The following is a 20564-nucleotide window of genomic DNA, read 5'->3' on the forward strand; positions in this document are numbered from 1 at the left end:
AAACAAAACAACGAAGTATCAACCCCACAGTTTTATTTGTAAAGAACAAAGCATGAAAAGTCGTATTTAAATGTACTCCAAAACCTGAAAAACTCATGTCATGTTTGATACGTTAAAGTGCTTAATATCACAATACTCTTCAGATTTTAATTATGTTTAGATGGGGGAGGGGAGAAAGTTCCAGTTCAGACTAACACTGTTAATAATACAAATGAAGTCGCCGGGCGTGGTGGCGCACGCCTTTAATCCCAGCACTCGGGAGGCAGAGGCAGGTGGATCGCTGTGAGTTCGAGGCCAGCCTGGTCTACAAAGCGGGGCCAGGACAGCCAAGGCTACACAGAGAAACTCTGTCTCGAAAAACTAAAAAAAAAAAAAAAAAAAAAAAAAAAAAAAAAAAATAATAATACAAATGAAAACAGTATAATTTAAATGCAGAAATAGTAGTTAGAAACAAAACCAAAACAACATAGGATATCTTTGTATGTGGCTCAAGTGTAGCGTAAGGTTTTTTCTGTTTTACACCTTCATTTGACTGACAAGAAAAGCCCCTTACTATCCACATCAAAATTTGTTTAACATACACCTTGGATCCAACCCACAAGCAATTGGACCAAGCATGGCTCCTTCCTAAATGGCTCAGGACTAAGGACGTGATACCACCCTTGCAAAGAGGGGGAAGTTTATTTGATTAACTTTTTTTTCAGTCTGATATAAATACAAATACCTCGATGTGTCTTTCTGAAGTCAATTTCGATCTTATCCTTGAGAGACACATCATATTTGGGAAGGCGTGCTCATCCTTTGCCTGCTGTTGTCTCCCCGGTGCTGACCCAGGACCCTGTGTGCACAGGCATGTGCACCACTGCACTCCCTTCCACTCCTTCCTTAGAGTCCCTTCACGCAGTGCAAAACCAAACCTCTTTAAAAAGCTTAAAATTCAGTTTGATCCAGCAGATTTGTACATGTTTTTTTTTTTTTAAGATTTTTATTTATTTATTATTATGTATACAGCGCTCTCTGCAGGCAGAGGAGGACATCAGATCTCATTATAGATGGCTGTGAGCCACCATGTGGTTGTTGGGAATTGAACTCAGGACCTCTGGAAGAACAGACAGTGCTCTTAACCTCTGAGCCATCTCTCCAGCCCCTGTACATTTTTTTTTAAAATAGAAATAAGAGACATAAGGTTTTCTGTCTTCCAGTTATGCTAAATGATAATGCAGAAGACAGTGACATAAGAAACAGAGCTTTCTGGAGATGCAGCTCCTTGCCAGCTGTGTTGGACAATACCTCGGATTCTAGTACTTGGGAGGCAAGAGGCAGGTGGATGTCTGGGTTCAAGGGCAGCCTGCTCTACAGAGTGAGTTCCAAAACAGCGAGGGCTATGTAAAAAGACTCTTAAAAATCTGAAACCAAAAGCAAACCAAATAAACAAACGAAAAAGACACAAAGGTTTGGAGATAGTATTTAGTCTATTGAAGCAGAAGGCTCTATTGTCAGTCAATAAAGGTGTCTTAATACTGAAATATATAAGCTCAGATGTCCTTTCAACACCATGAAAAGTGTAGGCTAATTTCAGAGAAAGCACTCCGTTCTCTAAATGAAGCATCTATTGAGAGGCATTGTTCTTAGAAGAGATTTCACATTATTTCCTGGGGATCTGATGCCCTCATCTACTGCCACATATTACAGAGACACTGACACATGCTAGACATGAGGTGCTACGGATAGGCTCGGTCTATTTTTCATTACATTTATACATGTATTTATTATCAGAACAGGAAGTAGAAGCAACTGAGTATGATTCATACACTGCTATAGAAGTTCATTAAAATATTTTCTTTAGGCTGGGTGTGGTGGTGCTTGCTTTTAATCCCAGGGCTTGGGAAGCAGAGGCAGGCAGATCTCTGTGAGTTCAAGGCCAGACTGGACTACAGAGTGAGTTCCTAATCAGCCAGGGCTACACAGAGAAAGCCTGTCTTGAAAAAAAAATTTTTTTTCTTCTTCAAAGTCATGTCCCACAGAGCTAGAAAAAGGTACACTTAGTATGAACACTTAAAATGAATTTTAGATAAACTTCAGCTACTGCAAAGTTTAGGTTTTCTCTATCAGATTTTCATTTCCAGTGGGAAGCAGGGTCTGGTGTGTCCGTGCATCTGTGTGTGTGTGTGTGTGTGTGTGTGTGTGTGTGTGTGTGTGTGTGTGTGTGTGCATGCGTGCGTGTGCTCTTCACTTGTTCCTGGCAACCTCCTTTCATACTTACTGCTCCACTTCATGTGGAGAAGCTTGGTGTTTGTAAGATTTTCTAAGGTGCCCTCCTCCTAATGCATAGAGCTTTTCACACAAACCACTGTGAGGCCGCCAGATCGGTGAACAATGGTTGAGATTAGAGGGGTTAGTACTCAAGAAAAATCTTTGGAGAATAAACTTTTGAAGAAGTTAGATGTTGGCCATTTTCTCTTGGCCTGCTGTGGAGAGAGCCCAGGGTTTTGTACATGCTACATAAGCACTCGACCTCTAACTGCATCCTAGACACTGCACATTTAACAAGATTAATAATAATAAAAAAAACTTACTTTATGGGTGTTTTGCCTACATGTACACATGTTCACCAAGCTGGGTGCCCAAGGACATCAGAAGAGGGCATCTCATCCTCTGTGGTAACAGGTGGTGGTTGTGAGCTACCATGTGGGTGCACGCAACTGAACCTAGGTCCTCTCTCTGCACGAGCAGCCAGTGCTCTTAGCTGTGTAGCCAGCTCTCCTTGCAAATTTAACTTTAACACAATGTATTTTAAAGTTACTAAAAAATAAATAAAGTTACTATGTGGAATATTAATTTTGGTCCCAGTATTTGCTTTTAATTTATTTGGATAAACACACACATAAAATAAGTAGTTTTGATTTTCATTTACTCTGAGGTGATTCTAAAGAATCGTACTAGTTTAAAAAATAGTACAGCAAGAAGGATGGTTTGTGTGTGGTCCTTACAAAAGCCAGCTTGGGTGGGATCTGCTGCTATGTGATCTAAGTATTTTTCATATGGACTCTGTTATACATGAAAAGTCTCACTTCTTTTTTTTCAAGACAGGGTCTCTCTGTTAGCCTTGGCCGTCCTGGACTCACTTTGTAGACCAGGCTGGCCTCAAACTCACAGCGATCCACCCGCCTCTGCCTCCCAAATGCTGGGATTAGAGGCGTGCACCACCACGCCTGGCTGAAAAGTCTCACTTCTTTACCATTTACAATAGGTAACCCCAAACTCAATGGGAGCTTTTTTTAAATGATGACATCTTTATGGTGTTTCTATATACTAAATTTATTCTGTAAGGCTAAGATTTACCAGCAACAGGAAAATCAAAGGAGGGCTTCTGGGTCAGTCAAACAGCCCCCAAGAGGAATAGTTATGTGAGCAGATGCTGTGCCAAGGGATAAGGCCAGCCTCTGAGACAGTGTTTGGTGTTTTGAATCAGTTATTTTGCTAGTCCATCCAAATAACATGGAACAAAACTTTATAGATTACTTTTTAAGTAACAGTTTTAAACCCAAGCTGGAATGCAACTGTACTCCCACTTTTTACAACAGATGTAATGTCTAAGAGACTAACAGCAGTTTGTTGGGCACACAAGCTTGAATCCCCTCACTTAGGAGGTAAAGGCAGGTGGATCTCTGTGAGCTCCAGGTCAGCCTGGTCTACAAATGGAGTTCCAGGCTAGCCTGGACTACACAATGAGATTCTGTTTCACAAACAAAAACAAAACATTTCAACTTAAATATCAGTCCTTACTAAGTATCACAGGAATATTGCTTCATATCTGTACATAGAAACAAAGAGCCAACAGAAAAAATACTGTTAAGTAAGAGTGCCTTCAAGGTTGGTTTCATGCAGTCTGGTGCGGTAAAGCACATCAAGTCTAAACCCTATGCTGTCGGGGGAAAGGCAAGAACAGAATCACTCTGATTCTTAAGTGTTCTCTGTCCACCTACAGAATGCAGAAGCTGCAACTTACACCTCTATCAGTGGTCAGCGCTAGGATAGCCCTGTGGGAAAGACGACAAGAGCACCCTGGTGTGACCGTGCACACACAGTCAATTGTCTCTAAACGTTTGTATTTTAGATAAACTCTGGCCTACTCAGGTCATCTGGGAACATGTTCTAAGCCCTTCCGGTGGGTTTCTAAAAGTGCCTTCTGTAGCCCTTTCCCTCACATTACCAGGGCTGTCCCGTGGCTGAGCGGCCCCTGACAAAGGGGGCGGGGACTTAATCTATTAGCTTCTTCCTCCCGTATCCAAGGAAGACAACGATGCTGGGAGGGGCCAGGCCACGGAGGCCTGGAGCTCTGCTGAGGCAATCTTGTTACTAACAGTGCCTAACTAGAGTTCTGCCATTTACTTAGCAGAGGTGAAGCCTTAGGTACCGGCTAACACTTACTTAACCTCAGGAAGCTACAGCTGCATGGCTTCCTGTCTTCCTGCCAGTCTGGCTGCTCAGCGCTGCAGTGGCCAATGGCTTCACGTTTCCCTGAACCGGAAAGGCCTCATTCTTTCTCTGTTTCTGCTCTTTGCATTATCATGGCCGACAAATACTTTCACAAAAGCATTCCAAGTCACACAGAGACCTCCTCCTCCTCCCACATTCCTTCCATTTCCTGAGGGGGGATGGGGCAGGCAGAGGGGGTGGCCGGAACCTAACAGACAGGGCTGGTGGCGTCCTCCCGTTCAGAGTTGGGTGGCTCAGTTCAAAGTGCCGAGCCTCCCCGCTTCCTGACCACATGGCTAACGCCAAAACTTCATTATCTCCCAGGTACTGTTAGGTACGTAACAGTAACAAAAATTCCAAGAACGAAGCAACTCCAGGTTAATCTTTCCCAAGTAAAGACGTTATAATCCCACACTTCTCAGGGCTTTTGTGTTTTCCTTTCAATCAGCCAAGCTCTTGCATCTGGCATCTGCTCTCTCTCCTCCCTCCCCCACTCCCTGTGGTCTTTACTATGTAGCTCTGTCTGGTCTGCAACGCAGAAAGATCCACCTGCCTCTGCCTCTCCAGTGCTAGGATTAAAGGTGAGCCACCGAGCCTTGCTGGGGTTTGGTATTTAAAATACTTTAATTATATTTTTTCTTTGTGCCAACTGAAAATTTTTCTCAAAACTGGAAAAAGGACTCATAATTCAAGTGCACTAAATGGTTGTAACTTAGAGGTGCAATGAGGACTACGGTACATCACGAGACTCTGCACACACTCACCACACACAGACAGGGTGGGGCCCCGGGAGGGAGGGGACCCCAGGAGGGAGGGCTGCTTCAGAACAAAGCACTCACCTGGGCAGCACTATTTACACACCAGCTGGCTTCCTCCTAACCAGCACCACTCTCCCCACACAACATTGTTAACCTACTTATTATTTAAGTCACAGGAATATACAATCTAAGAAAAGTATCTTACTAGAGTAATATAGTTTCTTAAAGATAGCATATTTACACAATTCCAACACATGAAAATACTCTATTTGATACTAAATTTTAGGTTCAAATGAACTACAGTACAGCACTTTGCCTTGTCTGCAGAGTGGAGGTTGTTCACACTGGGGTTTCAGGTGCACTGGCCTTGCCATGCTCAGTACGGCCAGATCAGTACAGATCGGTCCCCTGGGCTGAGGAAGGCTCCGGAGCCAAGGGCAGGGCGAGCAGCTTCTGTAGGCTGCTTTACACGTCTACTCCTTTGATTAGCGATCCTTCCAAGACTATGGTGAAATCCTTTATGGTCTGCAGAATTCGGATAAGGGAGTTGACAGTCATGTGATCTCGCAGGAGTGCGCTCTCCTCGTACATCCGGGCGATGGCAGGGCACTCTGCTAGCAAGGGGATCCACTGTGGGAGCAGGTGATCCCTGCGGACCAAACAGAAACAGCATGTATGCTCTAGCAGACATGTGCCGTAGCTCCTTCTCCCTCCTGTGTTTCCCCGCAACTATCAGCCTATTAAAACAACACTACGATAAATTGCGTGTTCTCCTGTGAGCAGCTGTGGTGGCACACACCTGTTTAGTGCAAGCACTTGGGAAGCGGAGGCAGGCAGATCTCTGTGAGGCTGAAGCCATCTTATCTATACAATGAGTTCCAGGCTGGTCAGACCTACATAGTTTCAAAATAAAAGTTTCCCAAGGAATGTTCTTCTGGGAGATGGCTAAAATCTCGGGTGCAGTCGGAGGAGGAACTCTCCCAGAAAGAAGATGATGACAACAAAGTACAACTTGTAACTTGTGACCTTGTGGCAGAGATGTGGGGGCTGAGACCGTGGTGGGTGGGACCACACCTTGGTGAGACTCTTGTAGATTTCTTGTCTCCTATTCAATCATTTCCCTCAAGTCAGGGCCCTAAGATGAACTGGGCTATATATTTCTCTGTCTCTGTCTCTCTTCCCAATGTGGCCATGTTGAATAAATCTGCCTTTTCTGCTTTTCACTTTTGTAAGTATTTATGTTTGTGTGCCTCTGAGTGTGTGCCATGTGCGTACAGTGACTATGCAGGCGAGGAGTGGGCCTGTGGGAAAGTGTCACAAGAGGCTATTTTCTGCCTACTGTGTGTCCAGGGAACTGAGTTTGGGGCCTGTGGAACAGCAGTGAGCTCTTTTAACTGTTCAGTTATCTGTACAGCTCCTGCTTTTCACTATGAATTTGACTCTTTTACTTTGCTTAACCAGGACAGGTGGCTGAACCTGGCCTGTTGTGTCACAGGCCGTGACCTACAGGTTAAGCAAAACCAATACTCAATGTATATATACCGGTATTTTCAACTGGAAGGGTAGGAGCTCAGTGGTGCCCAGTCCAACCAGGTGCCCTGTTGCCGTTAGTCAGCCTGGAAGCAACTGTACATAAAAGGGCGTGTTGGTCACACAGCCTGCTCTCCATCCTTCCCCTGCCTGGAAGTCAGAGAGCCTAGCTGCAGGCTGGTGAGTAAAAGCTTCCCTAGGGGCCGGGCGTGGTGGCGCACCTTTAATCCCAGCACTCGGGAGGCAGAGGCAGGCGGATCGCTGTGAGTTCGAGGCCAGCCTGGTCTACAAAGTGAGTCCAGGACAACCAAGGCTACACAGAGAAACCCTGTTTCAAAAAAACAAAAAAAGAAAAAGCTTCCCTAGTCTCAGAAAGGCATAAGGACAGAATACGTGCATCCCGTTTACCTCGAGGGCTCTCACTCCTCTCTTCAGAGTCCCTGCCGCCAGCCAAGTCTCCCTGCCCACCCTGTCACCATGTTGCTCCCTCTTCTGCCTGTCCAGTGCGCAAATGTAAGGCCGCAAACCCAGGGCACGTCTCACTCAGTAGCTGTGGCTCCTCCCTGACTTCTCAGCCCTCTTCCTCTCAGGGGCCTGGTCTCTTGGCCAGTACGGCCACCGGTGTGCTGGCCGTGCTCAGCCTGACTCTTCTGTCTGCCTGTTTTCTCCCTTAAATCCACAAGAAAGCTCTTCTCCACTCTTTAGGAGTCATGTCCTCCTTTTTAAAATTTCCTTTTCTCATTCAGTGAATTATTGGGTACCCCTCGGAGTGTGCTGGCTGGGCGAGCACCTTCTGTTGAGTGAGTCATCTCTCTGCCTCTTAGTTTTGTTTAGTTTTTCTGGTTTTTAAAATAAAGTCTCCTTGGGCTGGAGAGGTGGCTCAGCGGTTAAGTGCACCATCTGCACTTCCAAAGGTCCTGAGTTCAATTCCCAGCAACCGCATGGTGGCTCACAACCATCTATCATGAGATCTGGTTCCCTCTTCTGGTGTGCAGGTGTACATGCAGGCAGAGCACTGTATACATAATAAATAAATAAATCTTAAAAAAAAAAACTTTAAAAAATAAAAATAAAGTCTCCTTATTTGGCTCATCCTGGCATCAGATTTACCCAGAGTGAAGTGGGTTGCTGAGAGAAATACTGAGAGAGTTAAAGCAGAGTCTCATAACTCCAACGCTAAGTAGCAGTTTATTTCCTTTACTTCTTTATGTTACTATTATCATTATAAATATTTTTTGGTGGTGCTAGGGGAAGAACCCTAGGGCCTTGTGCAGTTTAGGCAAGTATTCTATCGCTGATTTACATCCCAAGCGTCTTTACTTTAAAAAAAAAAAAAAAAAAATTAGGGCTGGCAAAATAGATCAGTGGGCAAAGGTGCTTGCTGCCAAGTCTGATGGCTTGAGTTTGAACCCTGGTTCCCACATGGATTCTCAAACTGTCCTCTGACCTCCATGTAGATGTTCTGCCATGCACCCATCCCCGTCCCCACCCCAACTCCCACTAAATAGATAAATAACTAAAAATAATTAAAAAGTATTAAAAAGCCAAACCAAAAACCAGACATAACAGTGGCCCATGCCTTTAATCCCAGCACTCAGGAGGCGGGAGTGTTCAAAGACACTCTAGTCTACATAGCAAGTGACAGGACAGCAGGGCAGCAGAGGCACTGTCTCACAAAACAAACAAACAAACAAACAAACAGTTACAGACAGCAAAGCAACACGAGGCAGGATAGAAAGACAGTAAAAATTATGGGGACATGAGAAAGGAGAAAAGCTCCTCACACAGAATCTGGCCAGTAGAGAAGCAAGAAAATCCAGTGCAGTTAACAACCATTTAAAACCTTTCTCCGGGCTGGAGAGATGGCTCAGAGGTTAAGAGCACTGACTGCTCTTCCAGAGGACCAGGGTTTAATTCCCAGCACTCATATGGCAGCTCACAACTATCTGTAATGCCAAGATCTGTCACTCTCACACAAACACATATGCAGGCAAAACAAATGCACATGAAATTAAAATAAATAATTTAAAATAAAATAAAATAAAATAAAACCTTTCTCCGCTGGGCACTCTGGGAGGCAAAGGAATCGCTGAATTTGAGGCCAGCCTGGTCTGCAAAGTGAGTCCAGGACAACCAGGGCTACACAGAGAAACCTTGTCTCAAGGCATCTCCAGAAACTCCCTATAATCTCTGCTGTATCAAAGGCAGAAAAAAAGGCAAGTTCCTTAGAGCCCTTTGGAAACGTGACTGGAGACCCACCAAAGTGGTGGTGCACGTGGCTAATGCTCTTCCTGGGAAGCCTGCAGCCCATGGCCATGTTGGGGACACCTTACTCCCCACACCTCTCCCTTGAGGAGGACATACACAGCTATGTCTTACTTCTGTACTTAAGTGTGTCTATTTCTCTTAATCCCTTTGCTTAAGGTCTATGTTAAGATATCTTTTAAAACTTGTTCTGCAGCCAAAGCAAGCCCTAATGCGATTTGTCTGCCTTTGCCCCAAGAGCTGGGATTACAGACCAGAGCCATGAGGAATGTCTGTTTTCTTACTATGTGATTTTGGGACAGTTTGCTAATATAGTTGGGCCTCATCTAGTCTTCTTTTCTCACTTATAAAATAGGTAGAAGGGTGCTGGAGAGATAGATAGATGGCTTAGTGTTTAACAGCACTTACCACTTTTTTTTTTTTTTAAAGATTTATTATTTATACAGTACTCTACGTGCATGTATGCCTGTGTACCAGAAGAGGGCACCAGATCTCATTATAGATGGCTGTGAGCCACCATGTGGTTGCTGGGAATTGAACTCAGGACCTCTGGAAGAGCACACTGTGCTCTTAACGTCTGACCATCTCTCCAGCCCTGCACCTGCCACTTTTGCAGGGAATCTGGGTTCACTATACAGAACCCACATGGTGCTCACAACTGACTTTAACTCCAGTTCTAGAAGATCCAGCACCCTCTCCTGATCTCTGTAGGCACCCAGCACTTAGCACATACACAGATGCAAAAACATTTGTTTGTTTGTTTGTTTATTTTTGGCTCTTAGAAACAGGGTTTCTTTCTGGCTGTCCTAGAACTTGATTTGTAGACCAGGCTGATCTTGAATTGATGATCTGCCTGTCTCTGCTTCCTTAGTGCTGGGATTAACGGCATGAGCCACCATGCCCAGCAAGGCAAAAATTTATACACAAAATAAAAATACAGAAGTCTTTTTTTTCTAAATATTTATCTATTTATTATGTATACAGTATTCTGCCTGCAGGCTAGAAGAAGGGCACCAGATCTCATTATAGATGGTTGTGAGCCACCATGTGATTGCTGGGAATTGAACTCAGGACCTTTGGTAGAGCAGTCAGTGCTCTTCACCTCTGAGCCACCTCTCCAGCCCCAGGAATCTTTTTAAAAGATAAGGGAATCAGTTGCTACTGTAACAGAAAAGTACGCAGAAACAGCAGTCTCATAACAAAAGTTTGAATGAAGAAATCCCAAGAGAAAAGGGCATAATCTGGTATAAGCTTTTCTAGACTCAATTTGTTCAGAACAAAAATAAGAGAAGCATAACTTTGACTCAGTACCTTGCTCCAAGGCAAACTAGAATCTGGAATTTGCCGTCCTTCCCAATGTTCCTGGGTGCAGTATTGACAGCGTTCACATAGTGGCAGAAGGTTTTGCAAGGTGATTTCTGAATGAGTACATCAGCTTCATTGTCTAAAATCTGGTCAGTGGTTTCAAAATAAGCCACTGCTTTCTCTGAGGAAAACAAACAGTCATATCAGTATAGCAGTTATATATAGAAATGTCTAAATTTTATATGTAGTAAAATCATCATCCAATTTATTCTGGAAACTCTTTTGAGGCTTGGCATCACCCTTTCATCAGAGCCAGTCTTGTAACCCAAATTATTACTTTATTACTTATTTCAGAATGAATTACAGAGATCTGTGATTCATGACAGAACAATACGGTCCCTGGTGCTGGGGTTAAAGGTGGGTGCCACCACAGCCTGGAAGGAATTTATATTCTAATCAAGACCACATTCCAAAAGATTGGAAAGCTTATTATTATTATTATTATTAATTATTATTATTATTTTTTGGTTTTTCAAGACAGGGTTTCTCTATGTAGCCTTGGCTGTCCTGGACTTGCTTTGTAGACCAGGCTGGCCTCGAACTCACAGCGATCCACCTGCCTCTGCCTCCTGAGTGCTGGGATTAAAGGCGTGCGCCATCATGCCCGGCTAGTTTATTATTATTATTTTAATTATATACTTATTATTATGTATACATTGCTCTGCCCACATATACACCTGCAGGCCAGAAGAGGGCATCAGATCCCATTATAGATGGTTTTGAGCCACCATATGGTTGCTGGGAACTGAACTCAGGACCTCTGGAAGAACAGTCAGTGCTCTTAACTCTGAGCCATCTCTCTAGCCCCAGGAAAGCTTATTATTTTTTAAATACCTTCATGAAGTAAAAAGTGGCATTAAGAGCCAGGCATGGTGGTGCACACCTTTAATCCCAGCACTCGGGAGGCAGAGGCAGGTGGATCCCTGTAAAGTTTGAGGTCAGCCTGGTCTACAAAGTGAGTCCAGGACAGCCAAGGCTACACAGAGAAACCCTGTCTCAAAAAAAAAAAAAAAAAAAAAAGAGGCAGCCCCTTCCAGGAAGAAGACTACAATGACCATTCAGACGGTGCCCTCTTCTAGAACAGCTGCCGTCAACAGGGTTATTTAGACCTGAATGGAGTAAATCTGAGGAGAGACGTAGTCCGTAGACATCAGTCAGGAATAGCCAAAGTTTAAGCTTTGCAGAAAAGAGGAAAAAAAAAATCACTCTTAGGTGCCCTGTCAACTTTCCTTTCTTTGCTTGAAGGTTCTGAGCTCATAGAGACCTAATTTACAAATACAAAATGATGCACTGACCCTTTAAAGAAATTGGGGGTTCTAGAAGTCTATATACTTAAAAAACAAACAAAAACCCCACAAAATTTAGCATGCTTTTTTTTTTTTTTTTTTTTGTTTTTCAAGACAGGGTTTCTCTGTGTAGCCTTGGCCATCCTGGACTCACTTTGTAGACCAGGCTGGCCTCGAACTCACAGCGATCCGCCTGCCTCTGCCTCCCGAGTGCTGGGATTAAAGGCATGCGCCACCACGCCCGGCTCAGCATGCTTTTTCTTTCTTTTCTTTTCTTTTTTTTTTTTTTTTGAGACAGGGTTTCTCTGTGTAGCCCTGCCTGCCCTGAAACTCACTCTGTAAACCAGGCTGGCCTCAAACCCAGAGATTTACCTGCTTCTGCCTCCTGAGTGCTGGGATTAAAGGTGTGTTCTACTACCGCCTGGCTTATTATTTTTTATTCATTCAAGATTTTGGCTTTCTGAGTTCTAAAGAAACACTTCAAAGGCATTATAATAACATGCATCTACTTAATTTACCTACGAAGTCCCAGAGGAAGACATTCTTGTGAAAGATGCGGGCAGATTTGAACCCATGATGGAAAACTTGTTCAAGTGCAGCAACCAGGCCATTTTCTCCACACAACAGCACTGTGAGGCTTCCTCTCTGTAAAGCATAATGTTAATACAGTGACAAGAAACAAAACAAAACACTAGAGGGGCTGGAAATACGGCTCAGTAATGAAGAGCACTGACTGCCCCTCCAGAGGACGCGGGTTCAGTTCCCAGCACCCACTCCACAGCTTCCAACCACCCTTATCCATAGTCCCAAGGGATCTAATGCTTTCTCTTAGCTTTCCAGGGGCCAGGCACACATTCAGGCAAAGCATCATATGAAATAAAGTAACCTAACACTTCACCTCTCCCCAAAATAACAATCACACTAGAGAAACAAGAGCTGAGGGTAGCTGAGCAGATTGTTTTTGTAGCCATAAGAAAGGTTACAAATGAGCCCAGCAGCAGTGGTGGCCCCCGCCTTAATCTCAGCACTTGGGAGGCAGAGGCAGGTGGATCTCTGTGAGTTCGAAGTCAGCGTGGTCTACAGAGCAGGTTCTAGGACAGCCAGGGCTACACAGGGAAACCCTGTCTTGGGGGAAAGTCCCGTCATACGGCTTTGTTGCCCATGGTACCTCTTTCTCAGGTTTGTGAAAATGCTTCACAATATTGTTCACGGCTTCTCCAATCCCTTCTTGGATCTGTCCAGCATTGGGCTCTGCAAAATAATTAACCGTGTTCACATTCTGGTGAAAAAGAAATAAACCAAAACACTATGGAACATTCAACTTGTAAGTATCTGCAGGAAACACTTCCTCCAAGCAAGCAAGCTTTTCCAGAGACACCATGGAGCCTGCCACTGGGCAACCTGGCCAAGTCCAAGGGCCTGTGATGCACTAGAAAGCAGCAAGAGACCCGGGTCTCACATCCCAACCACACACTACTGCAAACTACAACTCAAGCCAAGTGTCTAATGTCCTCAACTGAAAATAACGGAGAAACAAAACAAAAACAAACAAAAGCACCCCTCCCTGGGAAAACTGAACAAGGTACTCGGCGCACTCTCGGCAGGGCTCCAGACTCAGGGTGACCGTGAAGGACCCCTTCACCATCACTGAGGCTCCCTGCCAAGGTGCCTGAGACCCAACCACCTGTGCCAAGTTCTGCTGGTGTGATTAAAGAGAAGAGGCCACACAGGTACCATATGGTGCCCTGGGCAGAAGTCAGGCTTCCTTCCCTTCCTGCCTGGTCACTCGCCTCGCTCCATCCCCAAGTGAACACTTGCTCATCTGTGCCTCTCTCTAGATAGCTTGGTGGACTGCCTGGATGGAGCCGAATCCCTGTGGTGGTTTGAATGAGGTTGGCCTCACAGGCTCATACACTTGGATGCTTGGTCCCCAGTTGGTGGAGCTGTTTGGGAAGGGTTAGGAGGTGTGGCCTTATTGGAGGAGGTGTGTCACGGAGGAGGCGGGATCTGAGGTTTCAAAAGCTCCCACCTCTGCCTCAAGACTGTGGTTCAAGGCGTAAGCTTTCATCTCCTGCCTTGGTGCCTGCCTGTCTGCCAGAAGATTATGGACTCACCCTCTCAAACATCAACCCAAATTAAATGCTTTCTTTTAGACTTTCCCTAGGTCATGGTGTTTTAATCACAGCAAGAGAAAAGCAACGTAAGACAAAGCCACCCAGCCTACCACACACTAAGACGAGTTCATTTATTTTTAGGGTCTTTTTTTTTTTTTTTCCCCCGAGACAGGGTTTCTCTGTGTAGCCTTGGCCATCCTGGACTCACTTTGTAGACCAGGCTGGCCTCGAACTCACAGCAATCTGCCTGCCTCTGCCTCCCAAGTGCTGGGATTAAAGGTGTGCGCCACCACGGCCGGCTCTATTTTTAGGGTCTTATGCAGTTCCAGTTGGCCTTGCACTTCTGATCCTCCTGTTCTGACATCTTAAACAGTAGAATTATAAACATGAGCCGCTGTGCCTGGTTTATGTAGTCCTGAGAGCGGAGCAGGAAACTTCCTTTTTGCCAGACAAGGCCTCTACCAGAAGTACCACATCCGTGTGGTGGTTTGAACTAGAGTGGCCTCCACAGGCTCATATGAATGCCGGCTTCCCAGTTGGTGTCTATGAAGAACAAGGTGTGGTGTTGTTGGAAAAGGTATGCCACTGAGGATGTGTATGCATGCATGTATGTGTATGTATGTATATTTTCTCTGCAATCAAAAGAGGGCATCAGATCCCAGGGAAGGACACAGAAATCTACCTGCCTCTGCCTCCCAAGTGCTGGGATTAAAGGCGTGCACCACCACTGCCCAGCTATAAATGCTTTTTCTATAAATTGCTTAAGTCATGGTGTTTTGTCATGGCAGTAGAGCAAGCAGTAACTAAGACAATCTCCAATCCCAAGAATAGTTTTAAAATTTAAAAAGGCAGGCTGGCCGGGCATGGTGGCACAAGCCTTTACTCCCAGCACTGGGGGTGGGTGGGGTATCGCTGTGAATTTGAGCCAGCCTGGTCTACAAAGAGAGTCCAGGATAGCCAAGGATACACAGAAAAACCCTGTTTCAAAAGCAAAGCAAAGCAAACCAAACCAAACAACAACAAAAAAGGCACACTGGGTGAGATCTCTGTGTCTCTGTGAGTTTAAGGCCAGCTTGGTCTACAAGGAGTCTAGGATAGTGAGGCTCTGTTACACAGAGAAGCCCTCTCTCAAAAAACGAAACCAACTAACCACACAAGTATTTAAAAAGGGAAGCAAATTTTATCTAGAGTCAGAAGTAGAAGTAGGTAATAAGAGAAAAATGGAGTGTGTGTGGGCTGGGCGTGGAACTGCACACCTTTAATGCTAGCCCTTGGAAGGCAGAGGCAAAGGTAGGCAGAGCTTTCTGAGTTCAAAGACATAGTGAGCTTCAGGCTACATGAGGTACAGCGGGAGAACCTTACAGGGAAAGGGGACTGCTCAGGCGGACTCAGGGTTAGCACGCACACTTTCCTTTCATAGGGATGGTAATAGTGATTTGGTAGTTTCTCATGACAGGCATAGCAGCACATCTTCAATCCTAGCACTTAGGTGGCAGAAGCAGGTGGATCTCTGTTAGTTCAAGGCCAGCCTGGTCTACATAGTGAGCGCCAGGCCAGCTGGCCACAGTGTGACTCTGGCTCCCTTCCCTCTAATGTCTACCATAACCTCCTTCACCAGCCGCCGCCTCCTTGGGGTCATGACCTCTGTCTTATTCTTCTGTGTGTATAATATACATATTTCTATTCATTCCTAAATATATAAATATAATCATATCAGTACACGCCATTTGTATATCTATGGCTTCAGGGTTGACCACTTGTTAGTAGAAAAAGAAGAATAAAGTACAAGACTTATAAATACAAAAAAGTACATGAAAGGTGGAAGGAGAGGATGTTTGTGTGTGCACGGGAGAAGGTCTCCATAAGGTCCTGGGCTCCTCACCTACAGTCTCCATAAGGTCCTGGGCTCCTCACCTATAGTCTCCATAAAGTCCTGGGCTCCTCACCTACAGTCTCCATAAGGTCCTGGGCTCCTCACCTATAGTCTCCATAAAGTCCTGGGCTCCTCACCTACAGTCTCCATAAGGTCCTGGGCTCCTCACCTACAGTCTCCATAAGGTCCTGGGCTCCTCACCTACAGTCTCCATAAGGTCCTGGGCTCCTCACCTACAGTCTCCATAAGGTCCTGGGCTCCTCACCTATAGTCTCCATAAAGTCCTGGCTCCTCACCTACAGTCTCCATAAGGTCCTGGGCTCCTCACCTACAGTCTCCATAAGGTCCTGGGCTCCTCACCTACAGTCTCCATAAGGTCCTGGGCTCCTCACCTACAGTCTCCATAAGGTCCTGGGCTCCTCACCTATAGTCTCCATAAAGTCCTGGCTCCTCACCTACAGTCTCCATAAGGTCCTGGGCTCCTCACCTACAGTCTCCATAAGGTCCTGGGCTCCTCACCTACAGTCTCCATAAAGTCCTGGGCACCTCACCTATAGTCTCCATAAGGTCCTTGGCTCCTCACCTATAGTCTCCATAAGGCCCTGGGCACCTCCCCTACAGTCTCCATCTTAGTTTCTGGGAAAGGCTTACGAAGCGAGTCTGTCACCCAGGAGCCATCTTCCCAATGGAGAGCACCTCCTCCCTCTTGCCTCCTCTACCTTTCATACTTATGTTTTCCCTCCAAACAACCCATTGAATCTTCCTTTTTAATTTTATTTTAATTACTTCTGTTATGTGTGTATGCAGTTGGGTCAGTTGTGTACATTTGAGAGTATTTCGCCTGCGCAGGCTCAGTGCTGTCCCTCTAGGCTGCAGTTCCAGGCCTTGCGAGCTGCCTTATGCAGGTGGTAGGAATGGAACCAGGTTCTCTGAAGAGCAATGTGTGCCCTTCCCTGGTGAGCCATCTCTCCAGTCTCCATCCATCTTAGTTTTTGAGACAGGGTCTCTCCCTCAACCTGGTGCTCACTCATTTGCCGAGGCTTAACCAGGCAGTGAGTTCTGCCTCCACCTGCCTCCACAGCTCCCAGCCCTCAAGCCAGAGCCTGTGCATCCCAAGCACAGCAGAGCCCACTCACTGGCAGCCCTTCCCGTCAGCGACGTGATGCTCAGCCTCCTGGTGGTTGTGGGAGATCTCTGCTGCGGTGGAGTCCGACACTGCTTTCCCAGGTCTTCATCTGAAGCGGATGTCATCAATTCTCCAATCAGAATCCTTTCCAGGCTGCCATCATCAATGCCCTTCCCCAGCCACCGCCCACACGGGAATCTAGTAAGGTGGGAAAAGAAAACCTTTTGAGGAAGGGTGTGGTGGCACGCGTCTTTAATTCCAGCACTTGGGAGGCAGAGGCAGGCTGATTGCTGTTGAGTTCAAGGCCAGCTGGTCTTGAAAAACCCAAAAACAAAAATAAAAAAAAAAAAAGAAAATCTTTTGAAACAACTCTGTTACTGCTGTGAACTTACCCTTTGATAACTTACCAATGTAGCCTATGAAGCTACACTGTTGAATGGTTACTAATATTTAATATTGAATTATTATTTTAATAAACCTGTGGCTACTCCTTAACCAGCTTTATACCCAAACAACTGCATAGAGAGGCGAGGGTCTATTTCATTAGCCTAGAACACCGTGATGTGCAATAATTACTCCAGGCTAGTGTAGTTTCCTCCCATTCAGATTCCCCACATTACATTTGCTTTTCACTCATCTCCTAGGTCCAGCTCATTCCTCCTGGTGTCTCCAGGTCCTCTCTCCCTGTGCCTCCCTCCTGTCCTTGTTCTTTCCCCTCCCCTCACTGGACCAGGATGTCCCACCCTATTCTCTGTATTGTTCAGCATTGGCTAGTTGGCTTTTATTGGCAATACAGAGAACAAATGGTGGCATGTTTGCACAAACTTGAGACAGGAGATACTTAGAATAAACATCACAATGCAACGTCCAGGATTGAAACCAGATAGTGGGGTAGAGAAACCAGCATTTGATGAGCCAGAGTAATCTGTGCACAGTCCACAAGAACATTAAGCCAATGCTACATTTTTATTTTGTTTTTTTCTTTTTGGCTTTACAAAACACAGCCCTGGCTGTCTTGGCCTTCTTTTGTAGTTCAGGCTGACTTCAAACTCACAAAGATCCATCTGCATTGGCCTCCCAAATTCTGGGATTAAAGGCATGTGCTACCACGCTCAGCTACCTAGACATATTCTTAAACTAAAAAAAAATATCATTTTATATATATGAGTGTTTGTCTGCATGCATGTCTGTGTGCCATGTGTATAACTGTGCTTGCAGAGGCCAGAAGAGCAACGCACTAGATCTCTGAACTGGCGTTAGTCAATTGTGACCTGCTATGTGGGTGCTTGGAACTGAAAGCATCCAGTTAGCTCAACCACCGAGCACTTCTCCAGCATCCACAAGATGTCTCTACCAAAGATTAAATATTTTTTCTTATTCATGTGGTGTATATGTCTGTACATGTGTGCATTTGTGTGTGTGCATTTGTGTGTGTACGCTTGTGTGCACAAGCATGCAGACACATGTGAGTATACAGGGAGGCCAGTAGGAGGCACTGGATCCCCTGGAGCTAAAGTTACAGGCAGTTGTGAGCTGCATGAAGTGGATGCTGAGACTTGAACTTGGGTCACCTGGAAGAACAGCAAGCGCTCTTAATTGCTGAGCCATTTCTCCAACCTCAATCTGTTTGTTTAAAAAGAATTTTTTTGCTGCTGCCACCACCACCACCATTCTGTCTGTGTAGCCCTGGCTGTTCTGGACGTGCTCTGTAGACCAGGCTGGCCTCAAACTCACAGAGATCGCCTCTCTCTGCCTCCTGAGTGCTAGGATTTAAGGTGTACCAGGCCAATTTTGTGTTCTATTTATAGAACAAAATAACACAGACACAGACAGACAGACAGACAGACAGACAGACACACACACACACACACACACACACTCAGGAGGCAGTGGGCAAAAGCTTCAGGAAGACATTTTTCAAAGTTTCATTATCTAAAGAGCTTTGAAAGAAAGCATCCTGCTCCTCCGTCTGCTCACTCACCTGTATGTGTGTCCTGTGATCTCATTTCTGACCATGACACAGTCCACCAGCCATTTGGCCAACAGTCCAGAGTTATCGTGGCCGATCTGAACTGTAGTGAGCTTCCCCAGGTTCTGGCACTGCAGAGACAGGACCACAGTTTACTCAGTTGTTTTCTATTCCCTTTCAGCTTTAGCAGTAGACCCTGGCTCCATGCAGCGCCTATGGAGGCCCAGCCCGCACAGACGCTAAGTCTGACAGCACTGACAAGCCCATGCACTTTGCTCTTGGGGAACCATCCTACAATGAGACAGGAGATGGACGCTGACACTGACAACCGAGTGAGGGGCAATGAGTGAGGCTCTGCATGCGACAGAGATGCAAACAAGTATTAGAGGACTGCTGCGGGCGAGCATTTGCTTCTGCTTGGGGAACCCAGAATCAGAACCACTGAGAGTGACTTGTGTCTTAATTAAGGGGTGAGAAGGATCTCAGTAAGTACAAAAGCTCCTTATTTAGATTGACTTACAGCAAATAGCAGATTAAAAACAACAACAACAACAACAACAAAACAAGGGCTGGAGAGATGGCTTAGAGGTTAAGAGTACTGTCTATTCTTCCAAAGGTCCTGAGTTCAATTCCCAGCAACCACAGGGTGGCTCATAACCTTCTACAATGAGTTCTGGGGTGCAGGCACACATTTGGGCGGAATACTGTATAAATAATAAATAAATAAATCTTAAAAAAACAAAAAACAACAACACTAACTGCCTTCCAAGCACTGGGATCACAAGCATGCGGCACTGAGCTCAGCTGCTTTTATATTTTTAACAAGGGACCAGGGGCGTAGCTCAGTGGCAGAGTGCGTGTCTAGCATGTTCGAGGCCCTGAACTACTAGAGAAGTTTAAAATGCTGTTTGTAAAGATCGTCTTATCTGGCTGGGCGCGGTGGCGCACTCCTGTGATCCCAGCACTCAGGAGGCAGAGACAGGCGGATCTCTGTGAGTTTGAGGCCAGGCTGGTCTACAAAGTGAGTCCAGGACAGCCAAGGCTACACAGAGAATACCGACCCCCCCACCTTTGTAGAATATATCTACAAGGGATATATTCTTTTTATTTATTTATTTTATTTATTACGTATACAGTGCGTGCACGTATGCAGCAGATCTCATTGTAGATGGTTGTGAGCCGCCATGTGGTGCTAAGAATGGAACTCAGCACCTCTGGAAGCACAACCAGTGCTCTTAAGCTGTGAGACATTGTCTCCAGTGCCAAATGTTCTAAGACTCCCAGCATGTGTATGAGCCACTTCCCTAATACCAAACCTACATAGTCTGCATTTTCCCTATATGCTCTGCCATGTTGCCACACATATCAGTGTTTTGCCATGGACCCTCTGCAACACTTCTCTTGTGCTGTGGGGTCACTAATAAAAAATAAATAAAGGTTACATATACACAAGCAAATTGCCACACCTAAACAGTTAATCTGATAACCTAAAGGCTTCCTAAGTAACTAACAAGAGGGCAGCACACACAGCATAGGCTGCTAGATAAAGACAACTCACGGAGGACATAGGACAGCACAGATTTCATTGTGCTGTTCACAATGGTGCACAGTCACAGCGTATATAAACTGTGGACTGAGGTGTCACTCAGTGGCGAGTGCTTGCTGGTCACGTGTAAGACCCTGGGTTTGGCTCTTTGTATAACAAAAAACAAGAATGTGTAAAAGGTTCCCATCTTCAAAATTTTATTTTATTTTTGGTTTGTTTTTGAGACAGTTTCATTTTGTAACTCAGGGTGGCT

At 45.3% G+C, this 20564-nt stretch overlaps 1 protein-coding gene and 1 long non-coding RNA gene across 4 annotated transcripts in view; both read right to left on the minus strand.

Moving 5' to 3' along the window:
* Positions 1-5282: 5282 nt before the first annotated feature.
* Positions 5283-20564, minus strand: part of Dennd5b (DENN domain containing 5B) — a 145435-nt gene continuing 130153 nt past the window's right edge. For both annotated transcript variants that reach the window (XM_051155629.1, XM_051155628.1), the window contains 6 exons: positions 18778-18896; positions 16807-16994; positions 12852-12934; positions 12202-12328; positions 10344-10518; positions 5283-5886 (listed from right to left, as the gene is read on the minus strand). In XM_051155629.1, coding sequence (XP_051011586.1) covers positions 5703-5886; positions 10344-10518; positions 12202-12328; positions 12852-12934; positions 16807-16994; positions 18778-18896 — 876 coding nt within the window. In that variant the 3' untranslated portion in view covers positions 5283-5702. The remainder of the gene's footprint in view (positions 5887-10343; positions 10519-12201; positions 12329-12851; positions 12935-16806; positions 16995-18777; positions 18897-20564) is intronic.
* Positions 15687-16224, minus strand: LOC127197646 (uncharacterized). 2 transcript variants are annotated; one of them, XR_007831713.1, is made up of 4 exons: positions 16126-16224; positions 15967-16062; positions 15808-15935; positions 15687-15775 (listed from the first exon to the last, which is right to left on the minus strand). It is a non-coding gene; the product is annotated as an uncharacterized LOC127197646 (long non-coding RNA). The 2 variants fall into 2 exon arrangements; XR_007831714.1 differs by having other exon boundaries at positions 15710-15775; positions 15967-16094; positions 16126-16204.

This window comes from Acomys russatus, chromosome 13 (genome assembly GCF_903995435.1).
Source record: "Acomys russatus chromosome 13, mAcoRus1.1, whole genome shotgun sequence".
Lineage (NCBI taxonomy): Eukaryota > Metazoa > Chordata > Mammalia > Rodentia > Muridae > Acomys > Acomys russatus.